General features: G+C 38.2%; 1 protein-coding gene across 13 annotated transcripts in view; it reads left to right on the forward strand.

Annotated features, from left to right (window-relative positions):
• CLASP2 (cytoplasmic linker associated protein 2) overlaps positions 1 to 27,060 on the forward strand; it is a 144,966-nt gene that overhangs the window by 12,850 nt on the left and 105,056 nt on the right. For 12 of the 13 annotated variants that reach the window (XM_080385871.1, XM_080385865.1, XM_080385876.1 and 9 more), the window contains exons 3-7: positions 10,802 to 10,905; positions 14,405 to 14,496; positions 14,820 to 14,895; positions 16,394 to 16,491; positions 24,090 to 24,160. In XM_080385871.1, the coding sequence (XP_080241997.1) occupies positions 10,802 to 10,905; positions 14,405 to 14,496; positions 14,820 to 14,895; positions 16,394 to 16,491; positions 24,090 to 24,160 (441 nt within the window). Of the gene's footprint in view, positions 1 to 10,801; positions 10,906 to 13,753; positions 13,990 to 14,404; positions 14,497 to 14,819; positions 14,896 to 16,393; positions 16,492 to 24,089; positions 24,161 to 27,060 lie in introns of those variants that run through there. The other variant, XM_080385869.1, reaches the window with a different exon arrangement.

A 27,060-nucleotide genomic window follows, 5' to 3' on the forward strand; every position in this document is an offset into this window, starting at 1 on the left:
GATTAGGAATACGAGGTACAGTTTGAGACACTACAAACTAAATTTGTTAGAAGTATATTTCAGGATGCTGTAGAACTACTGCAGTAGAGCGCTACAGAATTTAAAATGTGTTGCAAAGGGGTTTTTTTGGCTGGTTAGTTTTGTGTTGGAACAGTGTAAGGAAACTGGAGGCATGTTGTGTTATGCAGAATACTGAATTCTGAGGAGTCTCCATTTGTAGCTACAAACAGTGCTAGACTTCAGAGTTTTATTCTGTTTTGATGTAGACTTTAGTGGTGTGTAGAACTTAAAATCACAGCAACTTTATTGAAGGTCAGAAAGCTCTTTTCATTTGTTCTGTCCTTTTTTCTTTAAAGTGTGAACTGTTTGAGAATAGTTTGAAAACACTTCCTTTTCTTGGTCCCAGTAGTTGAGAAGTTTGAGATTATGAGCAAATTAAAGATTTAAATTCCAGGACTCGGTAGCATTTATATCCTAAAAAAAAAAAAAAAAAAGAAAAAAATGAGGACTGGCACTGGATGGCCATCAAACCTGTGGAACGTCAATGGACGTCTGAAGCTCTGTATTCCAGAAGTACGTTTTAGAAAAGCTGAGTAGTAGTGCTTTCAAGTGAAGTGGGTCCTCTGAGCATCTGCAGAATCAAGACCTGTGGAGTACATGATGCTGAATATGCAAGTCGCTGTTGTGTGTGATCAGCTTTTTTTATATGATTAACAGACACTGAAATGTTAGTCTCAGTGAAGGCAGAAAACAGTCTTTATTTTAGATGACTTTTCAGAAGAGTGATTTATAGTATGCATTCTTTTCAGTTGGTAACTGTCCCTCGAAGTCTCATAACAAGACGGATAATTTTCAGTTTTGTCAGTGAAGCAATAATACAAAAACTTCATTGTAAATGTCTGGGAGTGTGGACAGTCCAGGTTTTATGAGAGTAATTAAAAGGACATTGGTGAGCAAGAAAACTGCTTCCCTCAACAAAATGTAAAGAACCAGCAATTTCCCAAATTATGTTTAACTCCACAGATTTGGCTTCTAATGTAATCTGAGAATGACTCCAGTAAGTCAGACCAAAGGCTGTCTGACAGTGATCTGTGCAGTGGTAACTCCTTCAGCATGACTCCTTAGTTGTCAGCAGTCTTGCAGTTTAGGGCCAGCTAAGGAAGATGGTATCTTCAGTGTCTCCCCCATCACCTTGTTTTCCTACAGCTTTACCTGGTTAGTTTTTGAACTCACATAGACCTTTGGTTTCTGCAATGTTCTGTAGTAATGCTTAATTATGCAAAGCTTTTGTTTTGGACTGGCTGCCAGATGACTCGATGCTTGTTAGGTCTTCTGTCAGAGGAGAGCCATAATTTTTTATCTTCTTGACTGTGATTCTTCATTTTACAGACCTCTTCTGTGTTCCCCAGGGCTTAGTATTGGAGCCAGTTCTGTTTAATGACTCTATCGATGATGCGGGTGAGGGCATCAAGTGCACCCTCAGTAAGTTTGCATATAACATCGAGTTGCAGGGGACTGTTGATCTGCCAGAGGGCAGGAGGCTCTGCAGAGGGATCTGGACAGGCCGGACTGGTAGGCCCAGGCCAGCTGTACGAGGTTCAACAAGGCTCAGTGCTGGGTCCTGCACTTGGGTCACACCAGCCTCAGGCAGCGCTACAGGCTGGGGGCAGAGCGGTTGGGAAGCTGCCTGGTGGGAAGGGACCTGGGGGTGCTGGTTGACGGCCAGCTGAACATGAGCCAGCAGTGTGCCCAGGTGGCCAAGAAGGCCAACAGCGTCCTGGCTTGTGCCTGAAATAGTGTGGCCAGCAGGATGAGGGCAGTGATTGTCCCCCTGCACAGAGCACTGGTGAGGCCACACCTGGAATCCTGTGTTCAGGTTTGGGCCCCTCACTACAAGAGGGATGTTGAAGTGCTGGAGCGTGTCCAGAGATGGGCAATGAAGCTGGTGAAGGGTCTGGAGCGCAGGTCTTGTTGAGGAGCAGCTGAGGGAGCTGGGGTTGTTTAGCTTGGAGAAATGAAGGCTCAGGGGGGACCTAGTTGCTCTTTACAACTACCTGGAAGGAGCCTGTAGGCAGAGAAGGGTCAGTCTCTTCTCCCAGATAACAAGCAATGGGACAAGAGGAAATGGCCTCAGGTTGCGCTAGGGGAGGTTTAGATTGAATATTAGGAAACATTAGTGCACCAGAAGGGCTGTCAAGCATTGGAACAGGCTGCCCAAGGAGGTGGTGGAATCACCATGCCTGGAGGTATTTGAAATACATGTAGATGTGGTGTTTAGGGACGTGGTTTAGCGGTGGGTTTGGCAGCGCTGGGTTAACGATCTTGGAAGTCTTTTCCAAGCTAAACAATTCCATGACTCTATGAAAATACAGTTAACTTCTCACTTACTGGAGTAAGTTATTGTAGGCACTTGCATTCTCACTGGAGATCAGGATTCCATCATGAATACAGTGAAGGAAGATGTATATATGAAATATCTAATCTGGTTTCTGCCTTTAAAATAAAAGGAATCGTATTTTCTAGGTGAAGTTTCACTCTTACAGCTCTGCTTTGTCAAAAAATACCTTGAACCTTGAATGTATTTTTGTCTAAATAAAGAATATTATATTTTTGTGACCCTGAGATGTTTTTATTCATGATTCAGAACTCAATAAATGATGGAAGTATAACATATTACCCAAGTATAACATGGCAAAACATTCCATACCGCCCCCCCCTTAAATTTCCTTTTCAGTTATGATGGGGATAGACTTCTTTAAGTACAGCAAAAAATAATGTGACTGAATATTCACCCCCAAAAGCATTACAGGCTTTTTTTGTTAAGAAGTAAAAATATTTTTATACCTAGGCTGTAAAGATAGAAATATGCCATAAATTAGATTTGGGCAAAATCAATACTGTAGTTGTAGGACAGATGCTTTTCAATATTCCGAAGAGCTTGTTAGTGATCTTTATATAGAAGTATAATGCCTGATAAGAGACGTAATTCAGTTCCCTAGGCAACAATCTAATGTTGCAGTGACTTTCTTCCAAGGTGTTATCCTTTTATCATTAACCACATTACACGCTCTCTGCAGCTGGCATCAGTGTTCTGGGCACTTGGACTCACAAATTTGGGATCTTTTTTTTAGTACTTCCAGTGAAGATGCTTGAAAACACTTTGCAAGCAATAAATATCTGGGTATGTGTTAGTTCATAAGACTATGTAGCTATATTCTAGAAAAAATAAAGCAGATGGAGTGCTTGAGTGTTACATATTTCAGTATTTAATACTATTGCTTGTTCTGTGATTAAAAGAGATTACATAAGAGGTACATAATTACCCTGTCAGAATATTTTCCCAGGTGATGTTATTAATTATTAAAATACTATATATCAGGAATAAAACAGAATATCAGAATTACGGGCAGATGTGACTGGATGATAGTTTCTGGGAAAAGTATCTACTCGTACTTTGAATTTTGTTTTCCAAGAGGAGTGAATGTTACTTTGCCCTCTTGTTATTGTCAAAGGAGTGGGAAAAGAAAAAGTATACTGAAGGTATATGGAATCTATTTTAGTTTTAATGTGGCGTTATATCATGACACTTTTTCTGCATATATTGAACTGTCCATTAGTGTAGGGTATAATCGTATTGTCATCCACTTTCACATACAATCTCACAAGATGTTGCAAAATACATTTTATTTATCTGCAAATTAAAGGAAAGATACTGGTCACTTTAAAAAGACCAAACAGATCCACATGTTAAATTCAGATATGTACATATATGTGTAAGTCTGAATATAGATTCACATTTTACACGCAACCCTCCATATGTAAGTGTGTGGGTGTATGTATAATAGCAGTTTCAAATTCTTCCTACTGTAAAAAGAAACTAGTAGGCAAAAATAATTTTGGAAGATAATTGTAGTGCTATGTACGAAGATGTGAAAACAATTTGAAGTGTTTAAATTCTTTCCCAGGTGGCTTCTAGAAGTGATAGAAGGACTTTTAAATTAGATTCTTCAGAATAATTTAAATGCTTTTTCAAATTTATTGTTATAATTAAGCATGCAAGTATGTTGCCTGATGTATTTTACATCATTTGTAAGGACTTGGTGTGTGCATTCATTTTTTGAGTGAATTTGCATTAAAAACATATGGTACAAAAATTTGGAAATACTTGAGTAAGACTGCATTTAGATAAGTGACACCCTTAATTTTTGCTTTTTTTCCTGCTTAATGATTAAAATATTTGGATGGAAAAGGTTTAAACATGCAGTTTCATCAAGATGTGACTCTTTAGTAAGTGGCTTTAGTGATGTATGAAGACATGCTTTCCTCAACCCCATGAAAACCAAGAACTCTTTCAGAATGAGCTACCGTGGGTATATGGCATGTAGAAAAATACTGCATTTTCAGGTTTTAGGAACTGACTGATTTTTATTCTTATTTTTCATTTTTACTAATTTCATCTAAATGTTGAGACTAATGGCATGATATACTGTGGCGTCTGCAGATGACAAATGCTTGCAGAACACAGAAATGTAAAACCTGGAATAATTTAGGTTGAAGGAACCTTCAAGATCATCTGGCCCATGTTTGCTTAAAGTACGGCCAATCTCAAATGCTAGATAAAACTTTGGAATTAAATAATTGAAGAAATTGAATTGCTCAGATAAATAGAAAAGCTTGCTTTACGTTATGGGAGAGAGTCTTGTCTCAAAGATACTTCGTTGTATCTAAATGCAGGTTGTGTTTTGTCTGATACTGTCTTTTTCCTTTTATTGCTTATTGACCTCATGAAAAGCTGTGTTGGATATCTGTTGTAGCCAGAATTTTACTGTTTAAGAAAATCCTATTTAAGACTTTTTAGGAAGGGCTTTTAGAAGACACTCCATTATTTGTATTTTTTTTCTCTAGAAGTTTTTAATGGCTTTTATGTTTTCAAATTTAACAAAAAGATTAACTTCCCACATCTCAGAGCATCCTTAAACTTTCTTTGTTTCCCTGTGTAGTTAATGATCATAGCTGATTTAAGCTGTGACTTTTATCTTGGTGACAGGTTCTTTAAAGCTTTCATGTAAAAAAACCCAAACAAACCACCTTTGTGCAGCCTTTTAAAGCTTTTTATGTCCTGTTTGGCTAGTGCTGGAACTTATTAGTAGTGGGAATGAATTTTATCTGGAGTGATCCGTGCCTGAGTGATAGGCTGTGATTTAGAATACCATCTGTATGCTGTCTGTGGACACTTCACTGTATGACACCTAGAAATGCAGTGCCATTAAATAAAAGTAGAGAAATCCTAGCCTTCCTTGGTTTCTGTTTGGGTCTAATTCATACTAGTTGTGTAAAAACCTAGCCTAGAGCTAAAAAAAATCAGATGATGACGTGAACATTTATTCTCTACCTTGCTAGTTTTCTTGCTGATCTAATATACCTCTTGAAATTCTTTGAACTTGAAGGCTCTCTTACGTTCCTGAGACCCTGATAGATTCATGGATGTATTGTAAAAGTGTTTGTGTTTTCCCTTCCACTACTAGTGTTGAAGAGCAGATCTCACTAATCCTGTCAGAGCTTTTCTTAGTTGGCTCCTGGAGAGACCCAAATAAGCACATTAATGTCTGAGATGGCTTTTGATGAAACTTATTGTGGAGTGGGCTTTATCTCGAGGAGGGGAGCAGTGAGGCCTTCTCTGAGACCCTGCTAATGATTCTTTGCTTAGAAGTAGCCCTTAGCCATGTGGGTCTGTCAGACCAGCCCTATTGCTGGCCCCGTAGGAGCCTCTGTGGGGTTCCTTGCTCTCCTGTGCATTTTATCCAGAAGAGCAGAGACTGCCCTAATTGCAGAGGCAGCTGTTTCCCGCCCTGTGTTCTAATGGCAGCTGTTTAATGCTGTTGCCTGAGCTGGCAAGGTTTCTGAGAAAACTAGGAAGATACCGCTGCCTAGGTTTAATCTGTTTCTGTCCTGAAAGCCTTTTCTTTTAATGTCTTAAGACAAGAAGTTGAGTTTTTCAGTAATAACATTTTTGCCAACACTGATGTTGTTTCCTTGGTAAGGGTTCTTATTTGCTTAATGCTTTTTCATAAGACTTTGCAGTAGAGCAGACATGGACTATCTGAAGTTGGTTTTGAGAAATGGGTAGGTGTGAGAGGGTGTACATAACATAGGCACTTAGAAAAAGAAAGTGTAAGTGGTCAAGAGAGAAAGAATAGAGAGGGAGCTGTGTGTGATAATACAAACTGGAAAGCTCCATACTTGTGTTGTAAGAGAAGGAACTCTTGTTAAAGTTTAACAAAAAGAAATTGTTCGTGCTACCTGTGGCATTCTTTGCTGCGGGGCATCGTGCAGTTAAGCTGCTCAGGATTTTTAAAAATACATTGGGTGCCATTCGAGGCGCTGACTTCTGTGATTTGCTTGTTTATCATCTGTCCTGGTAGAGGAAATAAATATTTAATCTTTCAGGGCCGTACTGTTGGACCTTAACACTTACATCTGCTGTTCAGCTAGTGGTGATAAAATCATCATGTGAATTTGTGTAAATGAAAATTTATTTAGGTTTATTGAGCCAAGAGAAGGAAGGTAAACGATGGAAAAGAAACTGATGGGATAATAAACTCTGTTAGGGATTTAATAGCTCAGGTGTAAACAGCCAGCCAGTTTGAGGTATATCTGGTAGAACTAATGTGTGCTATAGAGTATTTTTACTAACATTTCTGAGTTTTCTTTAGTAATCAAAACCTGTAAAATTATGGCATAACAATGTAGAAAACTTAGCAGGAAAAACTTAGGATTGGCTAATAGTGAAAGGAAACTGGCAATATCCTAAAATTGGCATAAAGGCAAACTGAATGGCATATAGTGCAACTTGGCTCTGCAAAGAATACCTAGGAACTGCAAAGGGAATCAGTGTCTCCTAAATTTAGTGCAATGTTTCTCTGCATATCAGCAGAACTAAATAAAAGGAAGTAATCTGTCATAGGTTATTAGGTTTTCCAGAATCCCGTAGAAATAATTAAAGGAACTAGGCAATAGAAGACGTAAGATGGATAAGGTTAATATAAAACAGTAGGAATGTATGAATCTGTACAGAATGTGACAAATTATATACTTCACTGGTTGTTAGGAGGCTACCAGTTTGAATACTGACTTTGTGCATGGTCCTACTTCTCCTTACTCACCTTTCTTTTAACTCCAACATCCATTTGAGATCTAGTTTGCAGACTGATGCCAGAAACAACCCAATGCATATATTTGCACTGCAGCATAAAAAAGGTTGCTAATTTGATAATGCTGATGAGAAAGCATATAAAACTTCAAAGGAAAAGTATCAGCCAGAATGATTGTTCGGTTGTATTTGGAATGAAGTTGGAGAAATAAAAAAGCATTGTCCTTAGTGATGTATTTTCTGGTCATCCATTCTTTGGGATATATTAGTGCTGTAATCTTCTAAAGCAGAAACCTGATTTTGGTAAAGGGTGCCTTTGTATTGCAAGTATGACTTATGCTGTTCCTGGTAGGGATAGAAACCTTCCTAAAGCTGGCCAAGGTAAAAATTTTTTGTAGAATCTTAGTGTGCAAACACTCAGTAGACGATTCCTAAGGTGCAAAAACCTGCACAGGCAGTTCCTGATGGCTCAGTTCCAACATATCTCTTTGCTCATGCTTTTGATTGACATGTGTATCATCTCGGATGCCTGAATTCTGTCCTGAGTTCACCTTGTACACAGACAAATATTGATACAAGGGGTGGTATGGGCTGTGAGGGGGAACGAGGATGTGGTGTAGTGAGCAGGCAAAGCTGCTGCTTTCTAGAGACAGCACTGGCTTATCTTGATGCAGAAAGCCTGTATTGTACTGTCATTTTTGATGCTAAGTTGTAATTGCTTGCTTTGAGCTTAGATGAGGTTTCTTATGATAACTCTTTAAGTTTTTTGTGCTCTGATGTTGGCGGGGAAGACTAGAGAGTAAGGAGACGCCAGGAGGCTTGGAGAAGGTTGATCAGCAAAACAGGATGCTGGGATGGCCCTGAGTGTCCCAAATGTCAGAATTGTTATCTGGAAAGATGTTTCCCACTCATTCATACAAAGGACAGCTAATGCAGTTAAGCTGTTTTTCACTATAGCTCTCCCTAGATGTATCTTTAATATTTGGGGGAAAAGTGACAAAGGCATTAGGAATTCAGATTTAAATACGTTTGGTGAAGATCCCCTCTGGTTGGGCATTCTGAAACTTCATCAATAGGCAACCAACTTCAAATAATTTCTTGTTGGACCTTATTTTGTCAGAAAAGATGACCTACCAAACTGAAAACCAGCTGGAGGCTGCCAACATTCAACAGCCTAATTTCATTTGCCTTATGCAAACAAAATGTGTCATGCCGCCTTATGGGGTCTTAAAGAAACTTGAGATTTAGGGGAAAAACAAGTCAAGGCTGCAGACATCTGGGTCCTTTAACAGCTCCCACAGCAGGTTCTCTCTCTGTCAGAGCTCCACAAGTGACAGAGGCTGGCGGCGTGTTCAGTAGCTGTGTGCGCTGAAGTCTGCAGGTTGCGTCATAGCATAGTTTAACTCGGTGACCTCATCTTTGTTCAGCAGCCTCTAGTAGCTGTTCTCTGTGCTTGCCTTGGTGATACCAGTCGAGTCGAGCCCTGTTATCTGCAGCTCTGTCAACTGACTCAGTGTGCTAATTAGTCACAAAGGAGCCGTGTTCCTGCAGGACTGGCACTCGCTGTGTTTCCCTCCACTGGAACCAGCTTCTCAGTGGCTGTGTTGTTTCCCTCTCTGCAAAGCCGGAGTTGCCTTCAGCTGCCCAGCAGTCAGGTTAATGTAGCAGACCTCACCAGTAACATATGGTATGGGTAAAAGGTCAGTTTAGAAGTGCTGAAAACAGTAATGAAAAGTACTGTTGGCAAGAAAAACGTAATCAGTGAGTGTATGAGTGATGGGATGTTTACGAGAGGTCAGCTGTGTACTCCCAAAAATCACTTCTTGAATTCTGGATGTTTCCTCTGTGTTCATAAAATGGAAGGAAAGCCAAACCAAACAAAAACATCCCTCAAAAAAAAAAAAGAAAAAAACTAACACCCACACCAACAAAGCAACAACAAAAACCCCAACCCAAAACAAAAAAACCACAAATCCTTCTCTTGAAACTGTAAAATGAAAGTAGCTGTAATAATTTATTCAGCAGGGAATGGGAAAAGAAGATGGATGAAAAATGCAAAAATTTGATAGCTAAAGATGCCAGTGGCATATCCAGAGCTGGTAGAACTAAATGTATAATTAGAGCAATTAGAAAGTGTTCAGATGCAGCAGGAGGGGAGGTTGAAACTTCAGCTGTGTATTTGTCCAGCAATAAAGATGGTACAGAAATGGCGGCTGGATTTAATGTAGCAACAGAGGACTGAGGAGATCTCCTGAGTTACTGGTTCTGTTCCCTTACTTCTGCTGGCAGCTCAATTGTTTAGTTATTGCTGTAAAATGATTAAGTACTGTTAAAATTCTTTCAGATCTCCCTTTCAAAAAAAAGGCGATACAGTTACTTGTTCTGTTAGAGTAGGGAAATTAATTTTATAGCAGCCAGCAGCTGAGAGAGGTCAGGCAGCAACTGGAAAATACTCTCAGGTGTTCTGACATGTAACACCAAGTGCAGACAAATGTGATTTTAGCTGTTACTGTATCTTTTTTGTTGTTGTTGGAATATGAGCAAGTCTCAAAGAGACTCAAGGTAAATACTATGTCAGCTTTAGACGTTTGGAATAAGTGGTATGGCAATTGCAGGCTTAGCCCCAGCTTAACTGAAGTGCAGGAACAGAAGGGTGGGCTGGGTGGGTGTGGTGGACTGTGTTGAGTAAGTTCCACCTAGGTTACCTGACTGATACTTGCAGCTGTTAGAAAACCATGGATCAGATCAGAAACAAAAGCAAACACAGAAGGTTGAGCTGTTGGCAGATAAATGTTACTGGTAGCATGTGAGACTGCTTTTTCTAGCTGGTGTTTCATGTGCTTACAGTAACTTCAAAAGCACTGACCCATGCGAGATGACATCTGTGCAGATCCCGTGTCAGTTGTACTTCCTGAGGGAAGGCGGCACACTTGGTGTGCATCACCCCTCATTTTGAAGGGCTTGTACCAAAAGCTCTGGGGGGAAGAACCTCACCGAGCACATGTGTAGGCCCAGATGGAGGACTGGGAACCAGTATGGCAAGGTGCCTTGCATAATGCTGATCTAGGCATTCATTCAGATAATTTTCCTAAATAGCATAACATTAATTTGTGTATCTGATGTAGTTATAAACTTCTCTCTGGGTAAGTGAGAAGAATTAGCAAGTCCCTTCATTTTGAGTGGGTTCTGATTTTTAGCATGTGAAATCGTCAGATATCATGCAATAGTAACTGTTATGATACTGCAGTATCAGTACTTACTGAAGTAAGGCCAAGTTTATAGAAAATACACTGTGTGAATAGGAGGATTTTAAAAAAATATTTGTAATTAAACAGCAAAATCCCGCTGATTTTTAAACTCACCAGGCCTAGCGTTATTTTACAGAAAAAACAGACATTCAGAAGCTACTAGAGTACTTTTTGAAGATAAAATTGAAGTAATTCATACAGTTTTTAAGGCAAGAAGCTTGCTTTCTTTTTAGCCTGTTGAAAGGTACTATTTTCTTCAATTTCAATCCAGTGCATTTGTTGTTAGTCTCGTAACGTACTCAGAAGTGTATCTTAAATCTGTTTCAGAATATATCCTTAAGTATTAGAAAAACTTAATTGGGTGTTTAATCATTTTTCTTTTTCTTCTTCCCCTCTCATGTAGTTCTCCTGCCTTTGATAGATCGTATGGGAGATGCCAAAGACCAAGTTCGAGAGCAAGCACAGAACCTTATATTGAAATTGATGGATGAAGCAGCACCGCCCATGGTATGATTACTTAATATAGATTTAGATGGAGGCCTCCAGTGAGCTTGTGGCTTATGTACAATCTTGACTTTGAATATGTTACAAAGTAATGGTGACTGTTAATGGTGTAAATGTTAAGGATATTCTTAATGGATTGATGCTCATGCATTGTTCAGCTAGAGATAAAAATCTGGCACAGTACAATCTGCAGTTTTTGCATATCATAGGTAAATTCTGAGTAGATGTTTTCATGTCATGTGGCAGGACTTTGTTAATTAAATCATGTTTGAAGCATCCTCCTGGGCTTGAGTTTGCATAATGGGAATAACTAAATTTATTTAACTCTGAATTTATTTTAAAACTAGTTTTGTACTTCAACATGTAGGAATAGTCCTGCAGTTGAGATGGTGCTTTCTAACTTAAATCTGACTTTCTAGATGTATGACAAACATGCTGTGTGAACCTTGGACAAACTTAGGTGGGGACAAGTTGCCCTCTGACTTGTCTTAGGTTGAAGTTTAAGTTAAGCAAATCTTTTTAGAGTTCTGTTATGTGGCTTCCAAGTGCTAAATCTTATATCTCTGCTCTGTGAGTCTGAAAAATGTAGGGTTGTTTAACAGGATTATATTGTTTGATCAATGATGTTATTTGAAACTCTAAGGAACCTGGTTGTCAGTATGAACTTATTATTCGAGTTTTTAATTTCTGAAGAAAATCTGTTTCAGGGTATTAAGTGCAGAAGTTAATAGTGAACGTCCTAGTTTTTGTGAACAAAAAAGAGGTTCTTTTGCATGCTAATTCCTGGCTTTCTTTATTCATAGATACGGGTTTGAATGTTTGTAAGCAGGGAATAAGATTTTGCAGACTCGATCTGCAGTGAGAAAATGGTTTTGTGTTGCTTTGTATGCCTGAGAGGGAAAGCAGGTAGCATGTTAGGCCACTACAGGAACACACTAATCTCCTTTCCGACATGAGGCATTCTGTCACATGATTTGGTCACAGATCTGACTGGGATTTAGGCATCTAAGTCTAGTAGTGTCGTTCACAAAGATGTGCCTTTACCTTTTCGCGACATTAAGTTTTGATTGTGTGCATTGATAAAGAGGCTTTGCAGTTTTTTTTCATGCCTAAGTGCAAGTAGTTAGTGAGTGACTTGTTCCTGTGCCCAGGATGCTCCCAAGTACCTGGCGTGCTGATCTCATGGTACACCTGCCTTTATGGTAACATTTGGATGAATGTGCAGCAAAGCATCTTGGAGACACTTTCATTTCAACAATTGCTGATAAAGAATATGGCGACTGTTGCTTCGTGCTAGATGCTCATCATGAAAGAGTTGTAGATTACTGGTCCATCTTTCAGTTTCTGAGGAGCTGTACACTGAGGTGATGGAAAGAAGCTTCCATCCCGTTTGAAGCTTACTCACAGTGTCAGAAAGAATACAAGGTCCATGGGGTTCAAGGAATAGTGTGTTTAAGAGAAGGTATGGCTTTTCTGGTAACTCTCCTAGGGCAGGAGAAACCTGGCTTCAGTTGTCTGCTCTCAGGATCACTTATGTGTCACTAAAAATCTGGATGAAAAGCATCAATCATCCTCACAACAGGGACCAAAACAGAGAAGTCTTTCCTGTGCCTCCAACACTGAAATACAGAGGTTTAGGCTCCCTTTGCTGCAGAGAAACATGAAGAGTTGGGTGGAATAATTTTTCTGGGATAACTCCTGTAAGTTCCTTTCCAATCAGTTCATTTTGTCTGTTCTAGTATGTTGTTGAATAATAGTTTGTCTTGTTGCCAGGTCCCTTTTCTTTTTTCAGACGTGTTTGGCTTTTTGTTTGGTTGGTGTGGTTTTTTTTTTTGTAAAGGGTTAGATGTAGGTGGTTATGGGTTGGAAAGCTTAAAAATAAGAATATAGGTGGTATAAATGCATGAATGGGACATAAGGAGGTTGACACCAACTGTTGCTAGCAAGTCATGAGAGTTGAAATTTCTAAGCAGCCATTTGAATTTCTTTGTTTAGAAGAATTCAATTCTTTAGAGTAGGGTTAATTTAGTGAAAGACTAAATTTTCTTTTGTGTCTACTTTGTTTCAGTGCTTGACAGTTCCCTCTCTATCTGTATTTTTGTATACTTCACAGTGAGATTTTCCTTTTCCTGTATTTGTCTGGAATAGTAGGTTAATTGGAAGGATGTTTTCTTCTGTAAAATCCTGGGTTTTGTTGTTAAGCTGTGCAGTTTTGGTAAGCCATATCCTGCTTGTCTAAGGTTTGCTTTCTATAAATGTGATGAGGTATAAACCAACCAAACAAGTAACCACAGACAGGTGATCATGATCAAGCAGGTCTCTAACTGGAAAATGTTGTGCCTGTTACCAAGTGTGCTATCGCATTAATACAGAGGATGCATTATTCCAGCTCTTACACTGTCTGGTTTTGTTGATCGATAACTGAGGTGGTGTGTTGTGGGTTTGTTAATTTTTCTTTTTTTGAAAGCCAAATATTATATGCACATTTTTGCAATCCTGATTTTGGGAGATTTGTATGGAATCATGATAGGTTGCAATTGCAGCAGTCGGGGGTAGGCATGAGGGTGGTGTCTGGGCTGCAAAATGTGCTGTTGCCAGTGTGCAGCCATTGCTAGGCAACGCTCCCCGCGGATGCTGGATGCTGGATGCTGGCGGGCTGCGGCTGTAATGGCAGCGCTGCAGCTGGGCGAGTTGCAGTTTGAGTCTGTGCATCTGCTCTGAAACACCACTGAGAATCCCTGCTCTCGTAAGCTTTGTGTTTACGCTTCTTGCACTCTTAAGGTACAGCTAGAGAACAGGAAGGAGATGGAAAGGTAAAAAAAAAAACAGAGGAGGGAAAGGCTGAAGGCAGGCAATGAAAAACGAGTGCGCAAGAAGGTAAATGAGGGTTTAGTGTTTAGCAAGCCAGAGTGTCGTAGTACAGGAAGTGGCACCCGCACAAAAGGAGAAACGAAAGCAGAACAAAAATGGAAGCAAAGGATTTAAAATGAATGGGCAAGAAATAACTAAAAAATGAAGAAATAAATTTAAAGCAAAAGTAGGGGAGAAGCGGGCAACAGGAGTATGGATAAGGATGAGCTAAAATGGGTGAGAGGAAATTTTCTCTGGGAAACAACATGAAGGACAAAGAATATAGCAACTTCAGTTTGAGTCAGTAGTTTGTAATGTTAATGTTTGTTTTGTGTGTGTTAACTGTAAGAATTCTGCATGTTTTTAAGAGATTTTTGCAAACAATAAAAATACTCAACTAGATTTCTGATGGATGTTTTTTAGAAATTGTTTTTGGCATAAGAATAATCTGTGTTTTGTTCCATACTGTGCTTTTTAGTAGTTAATTTCATCTGAAAAGTGCTTTTACTTTTCCAGTGGACCTGTTTTCTGGTTTGTGTTTGGGTTTTTTTTTTTTATTTTTCAACTGTTATGAATGTAATTATGAAGTATGAGTAGAATTACATTGTGTTGTGCTGCTGCTAATCAAAGACAATTATTTCTGTTTTCATAGTACATTTGGGAACGCCTTGTCATTGGTTTTAAACACAAGAATTACCGATCCCGAGAAGGAGTGTGTTTGTGTCTTATTGCTACCTTAAACATGTAAGCTTTTTGTTTCTATGGAGACATAAAGATTCTATCCTTCTGAATGCAATTTTTCTCTGAAATTAATACTTTAGGAAGTCTGATTCAATTAAATTAATAAATGGGGGAAAATCAAGCAATTTGTGAGCTTTCTGAAAGAAAACCTAAAGGTACAGTATTTTTGTCTTATTTAAAAGTAGACAAAGGACTAGTAAGAGAGAGAGGGAGCTTGATTGATGTCAGTTTGTATTTTATCTATGCTAAGCTAAAAGTTCACTTCTGCATAAAGCATTTCCTGTTTTTCTGTAAAAAAAAATAAACATTTAACTTTTTTCTTTTAGTTATGGTGCACAGCCGTTAATCCTCAGCAAGTTGGTACCGCATCTGTGTACAGTGTTCGGTGACTCAAATAGTCAGGTAAGGCTTTCATTACTTGCTAGTACTTCAACAACTATACTTTGACAGAGGAATGAAAGCAAAATAAATGTAGACATTTAAGAAAAGCCGATGGGCTTGTTGGTATACAAAAGATCATTATTTTCTGCCATGAGAAACAATAAACCCATTTTCTTCTGAATTGTTCCCTCCATTAGAAGATGGGAGTTGCAAAGCCAGCCGTGTGGTGATATACTGGCCCCTTTAGTTTTGTCTTCAGAGGCTGAAACTAGTCATTACTGAAAATAGTTGTTTCTTACAGAGCTTGTTGAAAGAAAGGAAAAAAATTCTTATTGACAAGAAATGCCTCCAGAAGGGGCCCCCCTGCATGAGACCTGTACTAGTCTGACAAATTTACTGAAGCTAACATTATCATGTGTAATAATTTCCTAAATGGAATCCAAATGGGATTTGAACACATGCAAGAACTGTAGTTAAAATCAGTTAATTAAGCAAAAACCTCTGCACTGAAAAATCAAGATGTAGTTCCTGATGGTGACATCTGAACTTCAGAGAACCTTAAATCAAGAGATATTACCCATTTCTGTTTGATCTGAAGTTGTGTCTGAGATAAGAGGCTAGGAAAAAAGTAAGGAAGAAGGGTAGCACTGGTAGGAGATTGGCAAATAAACAGGATAGGTCTTTGCTTATTTTCAGGGAGCAGCAAAGTCCTTGTCTCCTCTGTATAGCATAGTAATACTGTTGTACTCTAGAGAAAATATGTTAAGAATTTGTCTTGTTTGTTGAACATTAGTAAAGATGTAGTTCATATCTTGATCAAGCAATTGTGAGTTTAGTTCGAACTGTTACAAAGAACAATACTGAAGTCATTCCAGTAATTCTTTATAGAGAATAATGGCATTTACTAACATGCATTTTTGGCAGTTTTTATTCTGATGACTATGGTTTGAAATTTTTCAAGAGGCACTCCATCTCCTTGCTTCAACTGTTCATTCCCCGTTTCCTGTCTTGTCTTATTCCCTTTCTTGTGCTTATGTGATGCCACTTAATTCCTGTTGAAGGAAGTAAAGAATTTGCCGATCGCTTTGGCCTGCTGTTGGGGGCAGTGAGGTCCTTAGTTTTCCAGTAGGGCCTCGCAGTGTGTATGAACAGATGAAGACAAGATCAAGTGTCGAGACTGAGAGCAAGGACTAACTTCTGGAAGTATTGCCCACTGTGACAGTCCTAAAAAAAGTCCGTTTTTTCCACAAGTATTATTCTTGTGTCAGTCCCAGAAACTCCCTCTATAGCTGTTATTTCTAGGATTTTTTCATTTACCATTTGGAGATGCTCTAACTTGGAACAAATACCATCTTGAAATAACAGTTGTATTTACTTTCCCTTCTATCCTCACGGTTTCAACTGTTTGTAAAATGAGTTGGCATGCAGGTTGATAGAAACTGGACTATTGGTGGGTTGTCAGCAAATGTTGTTTTCATTCCTGCAGCCCTGAAATTAACCATTCAAATGACTTTCACAGGTGAGAGATGCTGCCATACTAGCCATTGTAGAAGTTTATAGACATGTGGGAGAAAAAGTACGAATAGATCTTACGAAGAGAGGAATTCCTCCTGGAAGGTGAGTTAGCTGTTTTAGTTTCGTAATCCTGAGCTGTTTTGTGTTACTGTTCTTTATTGGAACTCTAAACTCACTAAAACATTTGTTTTAAAATTATTACAAGCTTTATTTTATCTTCTAGTTAAGTTTTGCTTCTGTCATGATGTTACTAGTATTCCTGACTTTCTTTTGCTGTTGGGTTTTCTGCTTGGAAGAGGCATACAGGTGTATGGTGAACAGCAGCATTACATACACCAGTTAAAATCCCCTAACTTTAAGAGAAGCTGAGAGTTGGACAGAAGTAGAAAAATGTTTCAAAATTAAGCAAATATATACTGAATGCAGTGGAGAAATAACTAGAAAAATACTTGAATACATATGTCTTGTTCCTTTAGAGTTGCTGTTCTGCCTCAGTGTAGAAGAGTCTCAACCGAAGCGCTTAAATCAATACTTTCGATGTATTGTGCATGTTTGAGAGAGGACACGTGTGTGCATACATGTGTGAGTGTGCAGTGAAAGTATGGCCAATCAACAAGGTGCTGCTTTCTTGAAGATACTTAAAATGGAAAAATTGTCCTCCCTTGCTTCTTGCTAATTACATCAGACCAATCCTTTCCACCCTATGTTCTGCTTATGGGCTACAATGAGGTGAGAGGTGCTTTTCAAAATAACTACTCACCAGTTCTGAAGTTGCATTTCTGCAGTTCAGTGAGGAAGGAGTATTCAGAAGGAGTGTTTATTGGTTTAACTGTTACACATGCCATTGCAGGACACAAAAGTGCAAGGAATTTTTGAAAATGCAGTTTGGTCCTTTCTTTTTCTGAAAAGTGATTCCAGTATTTAAAGGCTCGTCTGTATTGTGTGTAGATTAGTTTATATGAAATAAAAGTAGCCATTGTTTTGTTGTTATCTTTATAAGGATTTCTTTAATTAAGACAGCTGGACAGAGCTTAAAATTGTACTTAGCGGGGAAGACTGTTTATACAATATAATCTTTAAAATATTCTTTATTAGAACATTTTGCGCCTTTTAAAATGTGTTAACCCTTTATCAATGAATGCACCACTTCAAGTCTTCATCTTGCTGCTTGATTTTGCTGAAGCTGAATGTATCTGATATATGGTCTCAGAGAGAATGTAAGAATGGATACCATACCTCATCAGACCTTTCTAAAAAACTCTTAAGTCAAATTTTTTAATGATTATTTGTAGGGTTCAAAATACTATAGGGTAATGGTGCTGAATTTATTGTTTCACGTTCCAGGCAGGGTTCAGCCTGTCTGGATAAAAGTTTACCCTGCCTGTGGGAATGGGAAAGTGTACACATTCTATGGCTGTCATAGTTGTAGATTAATAAGAGATTACATGGTTACCAAGAAATATAAGTCATATTATTTCTACAGTTCCAACAATTGGGTTTCATAGCAGATAACTGAAACATACCAGAGAAGGTTCTTCTTGCAATAAGATAGTCTTGGACATCTTTTGGAACAGAGAGTAAGAGCAAAAAAATACAGATAACAGCAGCCTTTGTACTATGAATGCTGGGTCTGTCCGTAAGTTTAGGTTCTACACTAATCCTGTTCACATTTCCATGTGATACAAACTGAGTAAATCTTGGGATCCAAATAGGATGAAACACCATAGGAACTTTGTCTCCTCAAAGCAATCAACAGCTGCTAATTTAGTTGCAGTAGGTGCCAAATTGTCCTTTTGACTGCCTGCATCAGTTGAATTCAAAATTCCCTCTGATCTGAAAGCAAGCATAGTTGTATCATTTGTATTTACATAAAGAAGCAAGGCTCTACTTGGTTCATGTTAAAGGGGTTGTTGCCACTGAATCTCAACAGTTTTGCACCTGACAGTCAAGGCTAGTGTAAAATACTACATGAGCTGAGTCTCGGTGCTTTGTCCTCTGCAGCAGTTTTCAGGTGTGGACGAAGCGGGCAGCTATGATTTGAGTTGAGAGCAAGGCTGCTAGTCTCAGACCCATTAATTGCTAACAGAAAGCGGAGTTCCTGTAGTCTTTTCTTAATCTTTCACAGAAGTAACAGTGTAGTTAACAAAGCTCAGGAAAGACAGATTAGCTCTGTGGTAGCTCAGACCGTTGTTCCTTCAGAGGCAGACCTAGTTTAAGATATTTCTTCCCCATACTGGTCATTTTTCCCTTAGCTTACATACATTAAAATTTTCATACAGTTACGCAGGAGCTATGATCTGTGAGAAAAAAACCTTTGATATAGTGTATCATACCATTGCTTTGAGGGGAATCTGTGTTCATATTTGTGTGTCTGGGTAGGTTTTAAGGGTTTTAGGTATTACAGATAATCTGTAGTTCAGACACTGCTGCTTTCAGTTGTTGAGTTCAGCCTTGAAGAACTGCACTGCCACTACTTCACTATATGACAGGGCATTAAAAATAGTGTGTAAACATAAATATGGGCAGAAAACCCTATTCAGTATTTGGTGTGTGTGTGATTTAATAGAATGTAGGCTTGTTTAGTTTGCATAACAAGTTACACATTAGAGATCCGTGTGTTGCAGCTTGAATGCACTCTGTTCTAAAGCACTGAAAACAAGAGCTCATGTCTGCTGAAAGGAAGGCAGGAAAGTTAATTAAGCATTGTTTTGAGAAATTGTTCAACTTCCTTAAATATGCAAATGATACATACATGTTGTGTTTATATAAATCCAAATGTAGTTAGTAATTTAATAATAGTAGGCTTAGAAGGTTTTGTAATCTGCACCTGGTAGGTTTGCCTTTGTGGAAAACACTGCATTTTTCTAGAGAAGGTTATTTGGCTTGTTGGAGCCCAGGTACTCAGTAAAAGAAGATGGGATCTTACTTTTGTAGTTCAACTCTTACTCACTGCTGCTGTGTTTTTCTTCAGTGCTTTTTTATTCTTCATAGAGATTAATTTGTGAGATCGCTTATAAATAAAATCAGTGAGTTTCTTTATTTGTTACTTTTTAACTTAAATATCTCAGAATAATAATGTGCTTTTTGCCTGAAGCACATTCCTTTTTCAGAAAAATCAATATCAGGTCAGCGGTTGGGAATTTAGATGTTGCTTTCTCTTTTAAAGTCTCTTCCAAAGGCGTTTGACAGCCTTTGGTATTGGGCCTGTAAATATTGGTGTTAATACATTTGTGAATACTGGAAGCGGATGTTACATTTCTTCTGCTGTGAACCAAGAACAGTGAACAGGTTTTGTTCTATATGGGCCAAATTGAATTTGTTACAGTATGGATTCTGTGTGACTGATCTTCCCTGAATGGAAATAGTGTATGTGGCTCTGGATAGCAGTTGCTTACTTTGAGCGTTAAAAGCTTTTTAAGATCTTTCAGGAAGTCATCTGACAACTTTTTCCACTGTTACTTGAGAAACATAAATGTATAAAACGAATTATCTGTTTAGTACTTATGTCTAGGGCCATAAATTCATATCCTGAAATGTTAAAGCGCTTTACAGTGTGCGTTTCTGAATACTGAATTTTATGTGGTATGCATATTCTACTTAATCTGTCTAGTTCATGTTGTAGATGAGGTCCATCTGTGTGGCCAGTTGTGGACATATGTCTGTGCAAAATACCTTCTTTTTTTTTTTTTTTTTTTTTTTTTTTGGAAGGGGTAAGTAAGGGGAAAAAAGTACAAGGTTTCATATGGGCCATTTCCTGCTTTAGACTCACTTTAGACCTGAAGAACAGGCTAGTTACCACCCTTTCATCTTCTTTATCCTCCTGCTGTTGACAGAGGAGCAGTGCTTTCTTGCTTCTTCATCACAAGGTCCAAACTTTTAGGCATCCCTCTCTGCCTGTCGTGCAAAACTCTATGAAACATGGTCATAAATAATGGCTTTTCAGTCTCGAAGTGCAGTTCATGTTCTTTGCTAACATCTGTGTTTCCATGTGTGTGCATGTTGGCTCAAGCTGTCTGGGAAGGCCATATATTCCCCTTGTTGAACGTAATCACCAGAATATGTTAATCCTTTGATAGAGACCTGTTGCCTGCTGTAGGAGAGGGTTTAGCAGGTTGCCAAAAGCCCCCATTTAAGTGCTTCGATCTCATACTTTCATTCATTCACTGAGGCAGCAAAAGTCACCCAGCCCATGCAGAAGTGGCCCGCTGTCCTGAACATGTGGCTTTCATCAATGGAGATTTTTCCTTCTGTATGTGAAGTTGCAGAAGACCTGTCGGTGCCTTTTTGGAGAAAGAAGATAATACTTCTATTCACTGGTGACATAGTATTTGTATGGATTGATGGATCACCGTACTGATTGATTGTACATGTCATATCCAGGCTTGGGCTTGCAGATAAGGGATAAAGGAGTAGTGCTGCTGCTGCTCTTAGAGAACATTTCTCATTGGTGATGACAACAAAACCAGTCTTCACCCAGCCCTGTAAACTTTCTTGGATTCCTCTTGGCCAGGTTCTCTTTTGCAAGAAGTCGAACTTCTGTAAATGTTCTTAAATTGAGCATAGTTGCAGTAATTTTAGAGACTTTGGCCCATGCTGCCTTGCTGCCTGTGGCTATGTGAAGAAATGTGGAAAGACCGTAGCATAAGGAGCTGAGTAGGAGGAGAGGGAGGAAGAAACTGTTGCGAGAGTCTGCAAGGTTGTAGTTATAATTCCTGTAAGCTGTACTACAGAGAGGGCTAGATCTACAGTAGTGCTTTGACCATATTGTCAGCTGTGTTTTACTGGAATTTTTTAAAAATTATGACAAAATAGCATGTTGTGTGCCTCTGGTCATAAAGACATGCTTTGAAAGCTTTACGAGTGGCAGTACTATGTTCTCCAGCCTGCAACACTGACTATATAGCATGCAGTGCTGATAAACGCATTTTTCAATGTTCATAGTTAGTAGTTTATCAGGTATTTTGCCCAGAGTGGGAGTCAATGTGTGTATTATTATAGTGTATTTATAAGGAAGCATTTTGTTTTTCTCTTACATTTAAAATGCTCAGGAAAGCATTTTTGAAAACTGAGTTCAAAAGAGCATGATTTTTTTATTGTTATTATTTTGAATCCTCTAAAATGTGTGCCAAATACATAACCTAACAGGATATAAAAATTAAGGTGAAATTTTAAAGGAAATCTGTTAATCTCTCTAGTCTTCCTGTTCAGTTTCTCTCAGGATAACAGTTTCAGCCTTTCAGATGTAGTGTGAAGTCCTGCTTGTTAACCAGGCCAACTGTTAATGCAGTGTTTAGTAGAGAATTTGGCAGCGTTGAGGGCAACCTGCAATCACTGTTAAACAATAAAAATACTTCCTATGGTACATGCAAAGTAAATGCATTAACTTCCTTTTACGAAAGCAAGATGGCATTTAATGCATTACGATGTGTATTGATTCGTGTTTGAGCCTCTCGCTTGGTAGGTTTGAAAGCACGTAGCATGTTAATGGGATTCCATGTGACATCAGTAAATGCTAGTACCAAAAAAGCATACAGTAACAACTTGTTTCAAGTGTTAAGTGCAAAAAAACCCCCATTTCAGTATAAATCGCCTTTGGTTTACAAATTGACCTTTTAATTAAAAGACTGAGGCTTAATATTAAAGCAGTGTATGTCTGAGATTTGTGAATTGCTGCCATTTCAGCTGTTTTCACAGAATGGTTGGGGTTTTGAAGGGACCACTGGAAATCATTTAGTCCAGCCCCCTGCTAAAGCATGTTCACCTAGAGCAGGTTGCACAGGATTGCATCCAGGCAGGTTCTGAATATCATTGGAGGAGACTCCACAACCTCCATAAACTCCACAACATGATTTTGCTGTGGCTGCAATGGCTGTAAACAAAATGCTGGTGCAAAAGGAAGAGGATCAAATAGGTTCCAGAGGGAAGACTGACAAGTACGTTAGGGGAAGATCAGGCAAACTACTGCTGAGCTACTTATAGTTCTGAGTTAAGTTGAGATGGTAGGATAACTGCTGGTTTGTGTTAAAGGTTATTGACTTAAATGATTAAGGGTTTTTTTAGTTTTGTTTCTTTAGATGCTTGCAGTAGAGTAGGCCTTTTTGTGGAATTTTCAGCTAAGTCTGGGTAGTTCATGTTTGTGGGCCTGTTAAGCCCAGGAGAAACGTGCTCTGTAGCAGATAGCTTTGAAGTATTTGAAAAGTAAAAAATAACACCTTGAGAGGCCTAAAAAATTGGAAAGTGGGGGCAAAGGCTCAGGCTTTGTATACTATTGTCTGTCTGCTTTTCATGATTTTATCCCGTTCTTCCTTATTAGATAAGAGGTACTAGTGCATGAGAGGGTATGCGGTGTGTCAGAGGAGGTAGGCTGTGCACAGTGAGAGCGCACGGCCTCTACACGGGTCATTGAGTAAAAGTGGTGTGTGCATAAGGCGGTGTTGAAGTTAAATCTTTGTGTGTCCTTGACTTTGCCCCTTTATTTATTGTGAGAATTTTCATACTCAAGCACTGTTCTTACCCATTTTTCTTGGTTTGTCTTAAAATAGTTTGGATTGTGAGTTGTAAATGGAGCCTTTCAGTTTTTGCTCTTCTAGCAAATGTTGAATTGGGTAATACAGGCTTCAGCACTGGTAATGAGCTGAACTGTACCTGTTCGGAGAGTTGCAGACTGTCATGTGATTTGTAGCTCATAGCTCTGCATTTAAGTTCAGGATTCAGTCCTGCTGGTCTTGTAGCTAAGAAATCACATGCATGATACAGGTATTACCATGTTCTGAGTAGTCTGAAAAGGAGAAGAGTCTTTGGAGAAATCATAGAGGATGTTCTGACTTGTTTGCAGCTGAACAATGTATTATGTCAGTGCAAACTTGTTAGTTTGTGGGTCACATTTTTTCTATGGGATACTTCCACTGCTTTTATTTGAGTTTTCTGCAGAAGTGGTAAGAAATGGTTGTTTGTTTTGACAGCTTGCTTGCTTGAATAGCATTTTCTATTTTGTGGGACTAGATTGCAAAGTTAGAGGGTGGGGGATTTGTTTGGGTTTTTCTTTTTTTGTTTTTGTGTGTGTGTGTGTGGTTTTTTGTTTGGGTGTTCTTGGTGGTGGGTTTTTTTGCTGTTTTCATGTAGTTAACCACTTGTGTGTTTTCTGTTGTGAGAGTTTAAATCAGTGGTTTGTGTTGAACCTAACTGAAGGGTGTACCTCAGGTTTAGAATACGTGTTTTGTTTTTTTTTTCCTGTGGAGGTGCCAATAAAAATATTTTCATAAAAAAACTGAGGAAATTTTGAGGAAAACTAGTAATTGTCTCGGAACAAATAAAATAGTAATCCCTATTTTTTTCCCGTATGAACATTCCATAGTTCAAATTGTTGCCTTTTTAGTGTTGTGTGTAGAGTAATATCATAGTCATCTGAACCCAATATATACTATTACTGAACCTGAACTTTAGAATTTTAGTTATTTTTAGACATGCTAATAATGATGCTCAGTTTTGTTCTTCGCTAAGTTGACTTAGTTTTCTGTGCATTTGTGTGAAGATGCTCAACTGAAGAGGAGTTATTTAGGATGCTTCTTGATACTCTTAATCCTTTCTATATGCTGTATTACTGCTTTATATATGATGATCATCTGATTTCTGTTTTTACCAGTAACTTGGGAGGTTTCAGAGATGTAAAAATATTTTCTTGTTGTTGTTGTTCTTTACAGGTTGCAAACAATCTTCGCAAAATTTGATGAAGTAAGAAACTCTGGAAATATGATTTTAAGTAGTGTCAGTGGTGAGTACGAAAGATCTTTTATTTATAATCAGCTTTAGATTAATACTAGATAAATACATATGAGCATTATTTATTTGAGGTGATTGACTAGAAGCCTATGTAACTATTAAGAAAATGAGACAGTGAAACTTATGCTGTGTTACTGGAAGTATTTGCTGGACTGCAGTCAGAATGCAATTGGAAGAGGTGTTGAAACTGCATGGAAACGAGCAGTGAATCTTTAACAAGTTACATGTGTGCTCAGTAGAGGATAGAAGAATGCTGCAAAGTGTTTGTGCATGGGAAAAAAAGATCAGATGAACCTCTATCCTATCTTACAGTATGTTTCTAAAAGAAAATGGTAATTTACTGATGGATGCGTTTGATTTCTTCTCAGTTAAAATGATGAGTAATGATTATGATACCTGGAGTTTCATAGAAATGAGTGACTGCACCATTTGAAGACACTGAAATGTTGAGGTTAAGACTTTACTGAGTTGCAGTTCTTTATTTTTGGTGTATTTCATGAAATGAAAATATTGTGTGGAGAATCCTTGCTGCTTCCTAATGCATTCTTGATGTAATATTTTATAGTATGCAAGAGCAGAGCCATCATTCTTGCTTAAAACTATAATTTAAGAAAAAAAAACTGTTACATAACAGCACGGCAAGAGAAGTGTTGTGGCAGTGGCTTTAATATAGTTTTTTTTGAAAGCTTCATTGTTTTCTGCAAGGAATCAATAGGTCTTTTTTTATAGGGGAGGGTTTTCTGATGTTCATTTCCCTTTCAAAGTAACTATACTGACTAAAGAGGTGGCCCTGCTAGAACTAAAAAGTGTTAACTGTAAGAGTAGAAATATGAGGAATTTGTATGATTTGTTAATGTATTCAGGTGTATATTTTCATTTAAAATATTCTCGCCCTTTTGCTGTTAGTGTGAAAACAGACCAGACTGTAGGTTCAAAGGAATGTGCTTTTACAACCTTTCCTTTGAGGTAGTAAGAGTTTCCATTCTACAGTCTGCTTTGAGATAAAATGTTGCTGTTTCTGAACTCCTAAAATATTTTTTTCAGGATTAATTTTTTTTTAAAAAAAAACAACCCCCCCCCCCCCCCCCAAAAAAAAAAAAAAAAAAACAACCAAACAAAAAACCCCCAACAAAACACCACCACCAAAACCAAGATACTAATTTTTGAGAAAAATGTATCGCATAAATGTTCTGTTAGATTGTAAATTTACTCATTGTGGAAGGGTAAACCATTATCTTTTGCATTTAAACTTAATACTGCTGCATAGGTTTAAGAGGTTCAAATATGCATTTTTGATGTATTTTTTTCTGTTGGTAGTTCTCAGGAGAACAGAGAAAAACCATGTGAAGGAATATAAATGCATTGGAGTAATTTAAATATATATGAAAACATGAATACGACATTGCCAGACTAGTTTAGCACATCTGAGCTTTTTGTATCTATTTTAAGAGAGTTGATTAAGGGTTTTTTTAAGGCCATTTTTATCTCATCTGTAAAGTGCAGGTATTAATACTGCTTTACAACAGTATAAACCAGTTCTGTCTTATAGTGGCAATTTTTAAGCAAAAGTTACTATGATTCTGGTTTGGTACCCTAGAGACAGAATCCCTCTTATATGTAGGTTTCAGTATTTTTGCTTGGACTTAGTTTATCAGTTGTATCTATCTAGGCGATTTTTTAATGTTATTGAAAAGATACTGTTCCACTGCTAGTGCTTTATCTTGGCTTTGTCCTTCATTATTCTCTGAAGGACAATTTATATTTACTGCTTGCACGTGTAGATTAAAGTTACTGTTGAATTACTGTAGCCTTGTTACCAGCTTTTGTTTTAGCTTTATCAAATATCTCTGGATAAAGGCCAGACTGTAATGTCTAAATACATCTGTTAGTGTTGAGGATGTTTGGGTGTTTTTTTTAGTGCTTTGGATATTTTGGGTAGGGTTTGGGAAGGTAGGGAGGGAGAAGGGTTGTGTTTCAAAAGGAAGAGGGGGAGGGGTGAGAAGAGAGGGCAAAGAACTGTTCAACAGGCTTTAATATAATTAGACTGGCGCAGCTCTATAGTGGACTTTTTTACAGCAAAAAGACTGTCTTTTTGCCAGATTGAGTTACTTTCCCAAATACCTTGACTGTACTGATGAGGGTTCTCTTCAGGGTGTAATGGGTAGGGAAGGACTCACTAACACGGCAGTGGAAGATAATGAGCTTCTTCGTAGTCCTCCTGAGTGACACTGCTATGGTGGTAAATATTTGTTGTGTTGACCTAGTTTCTGAGAATCCAGAGGTGTGACTTCAGTATTGTTTGATAAAAGAATCCGATGTCAGTTGTTCGTCTCTTTATTCAGCATGTAATTAGGAGGGGAGGGGGAAATCCCCAAACCCTCAAAACTCACAGCTTTAAATGAACTGAATACAAGAATGTTTTCCATTTAAACAAAAAAAGTATTTAAAAAAAATCAAAACAAATACATATTTGAAAAAAAATTGTGTTAATGTCATAAAACACATGACAGGTTTTAAAAACATCATATTGGTATGCTTAGATATGTGGGAGAAATATAGAGAGGAGAGGAAAAGATACACCTGCAGTCTTGTGCACTGGTAGATTTAATATTGTTATCCCTGTGACTGTGTTGAAGTGTACCTAGTGTGAATGGTCCCTTTAGTCTTGTGTTGCCATCTTACTTTTTTCAGTCTGAGTCCTGGTGAAATTGTAAAGAGGAGGAGGGCAGCAGGTTACTGTTAAGAGACTGATATCTTCTTGAAGGATAGGTGAGGTGAGAAGCATATTGAAACAAGTATGGATGGAGTAATTGGGGCAGGATGTAGTAAGGAGCTTCAAAAAAGTTTTTACTACATAAGATGGGAGTCTAGTGCTTTTGCTTGATAAAGATG

The sequence above is a fragment of the Falco punctatus genome, assembly GCF_963210335.1.
Source record: "Falco punctatus genome assembly, chromosome: 4".
Taxonomy (NCBI): domain Eukaryota; kingdom Metazoa; phylum Chordata; class Aves; order Falconiformes; family Falconidae; genus Falco; species Falco punctatus.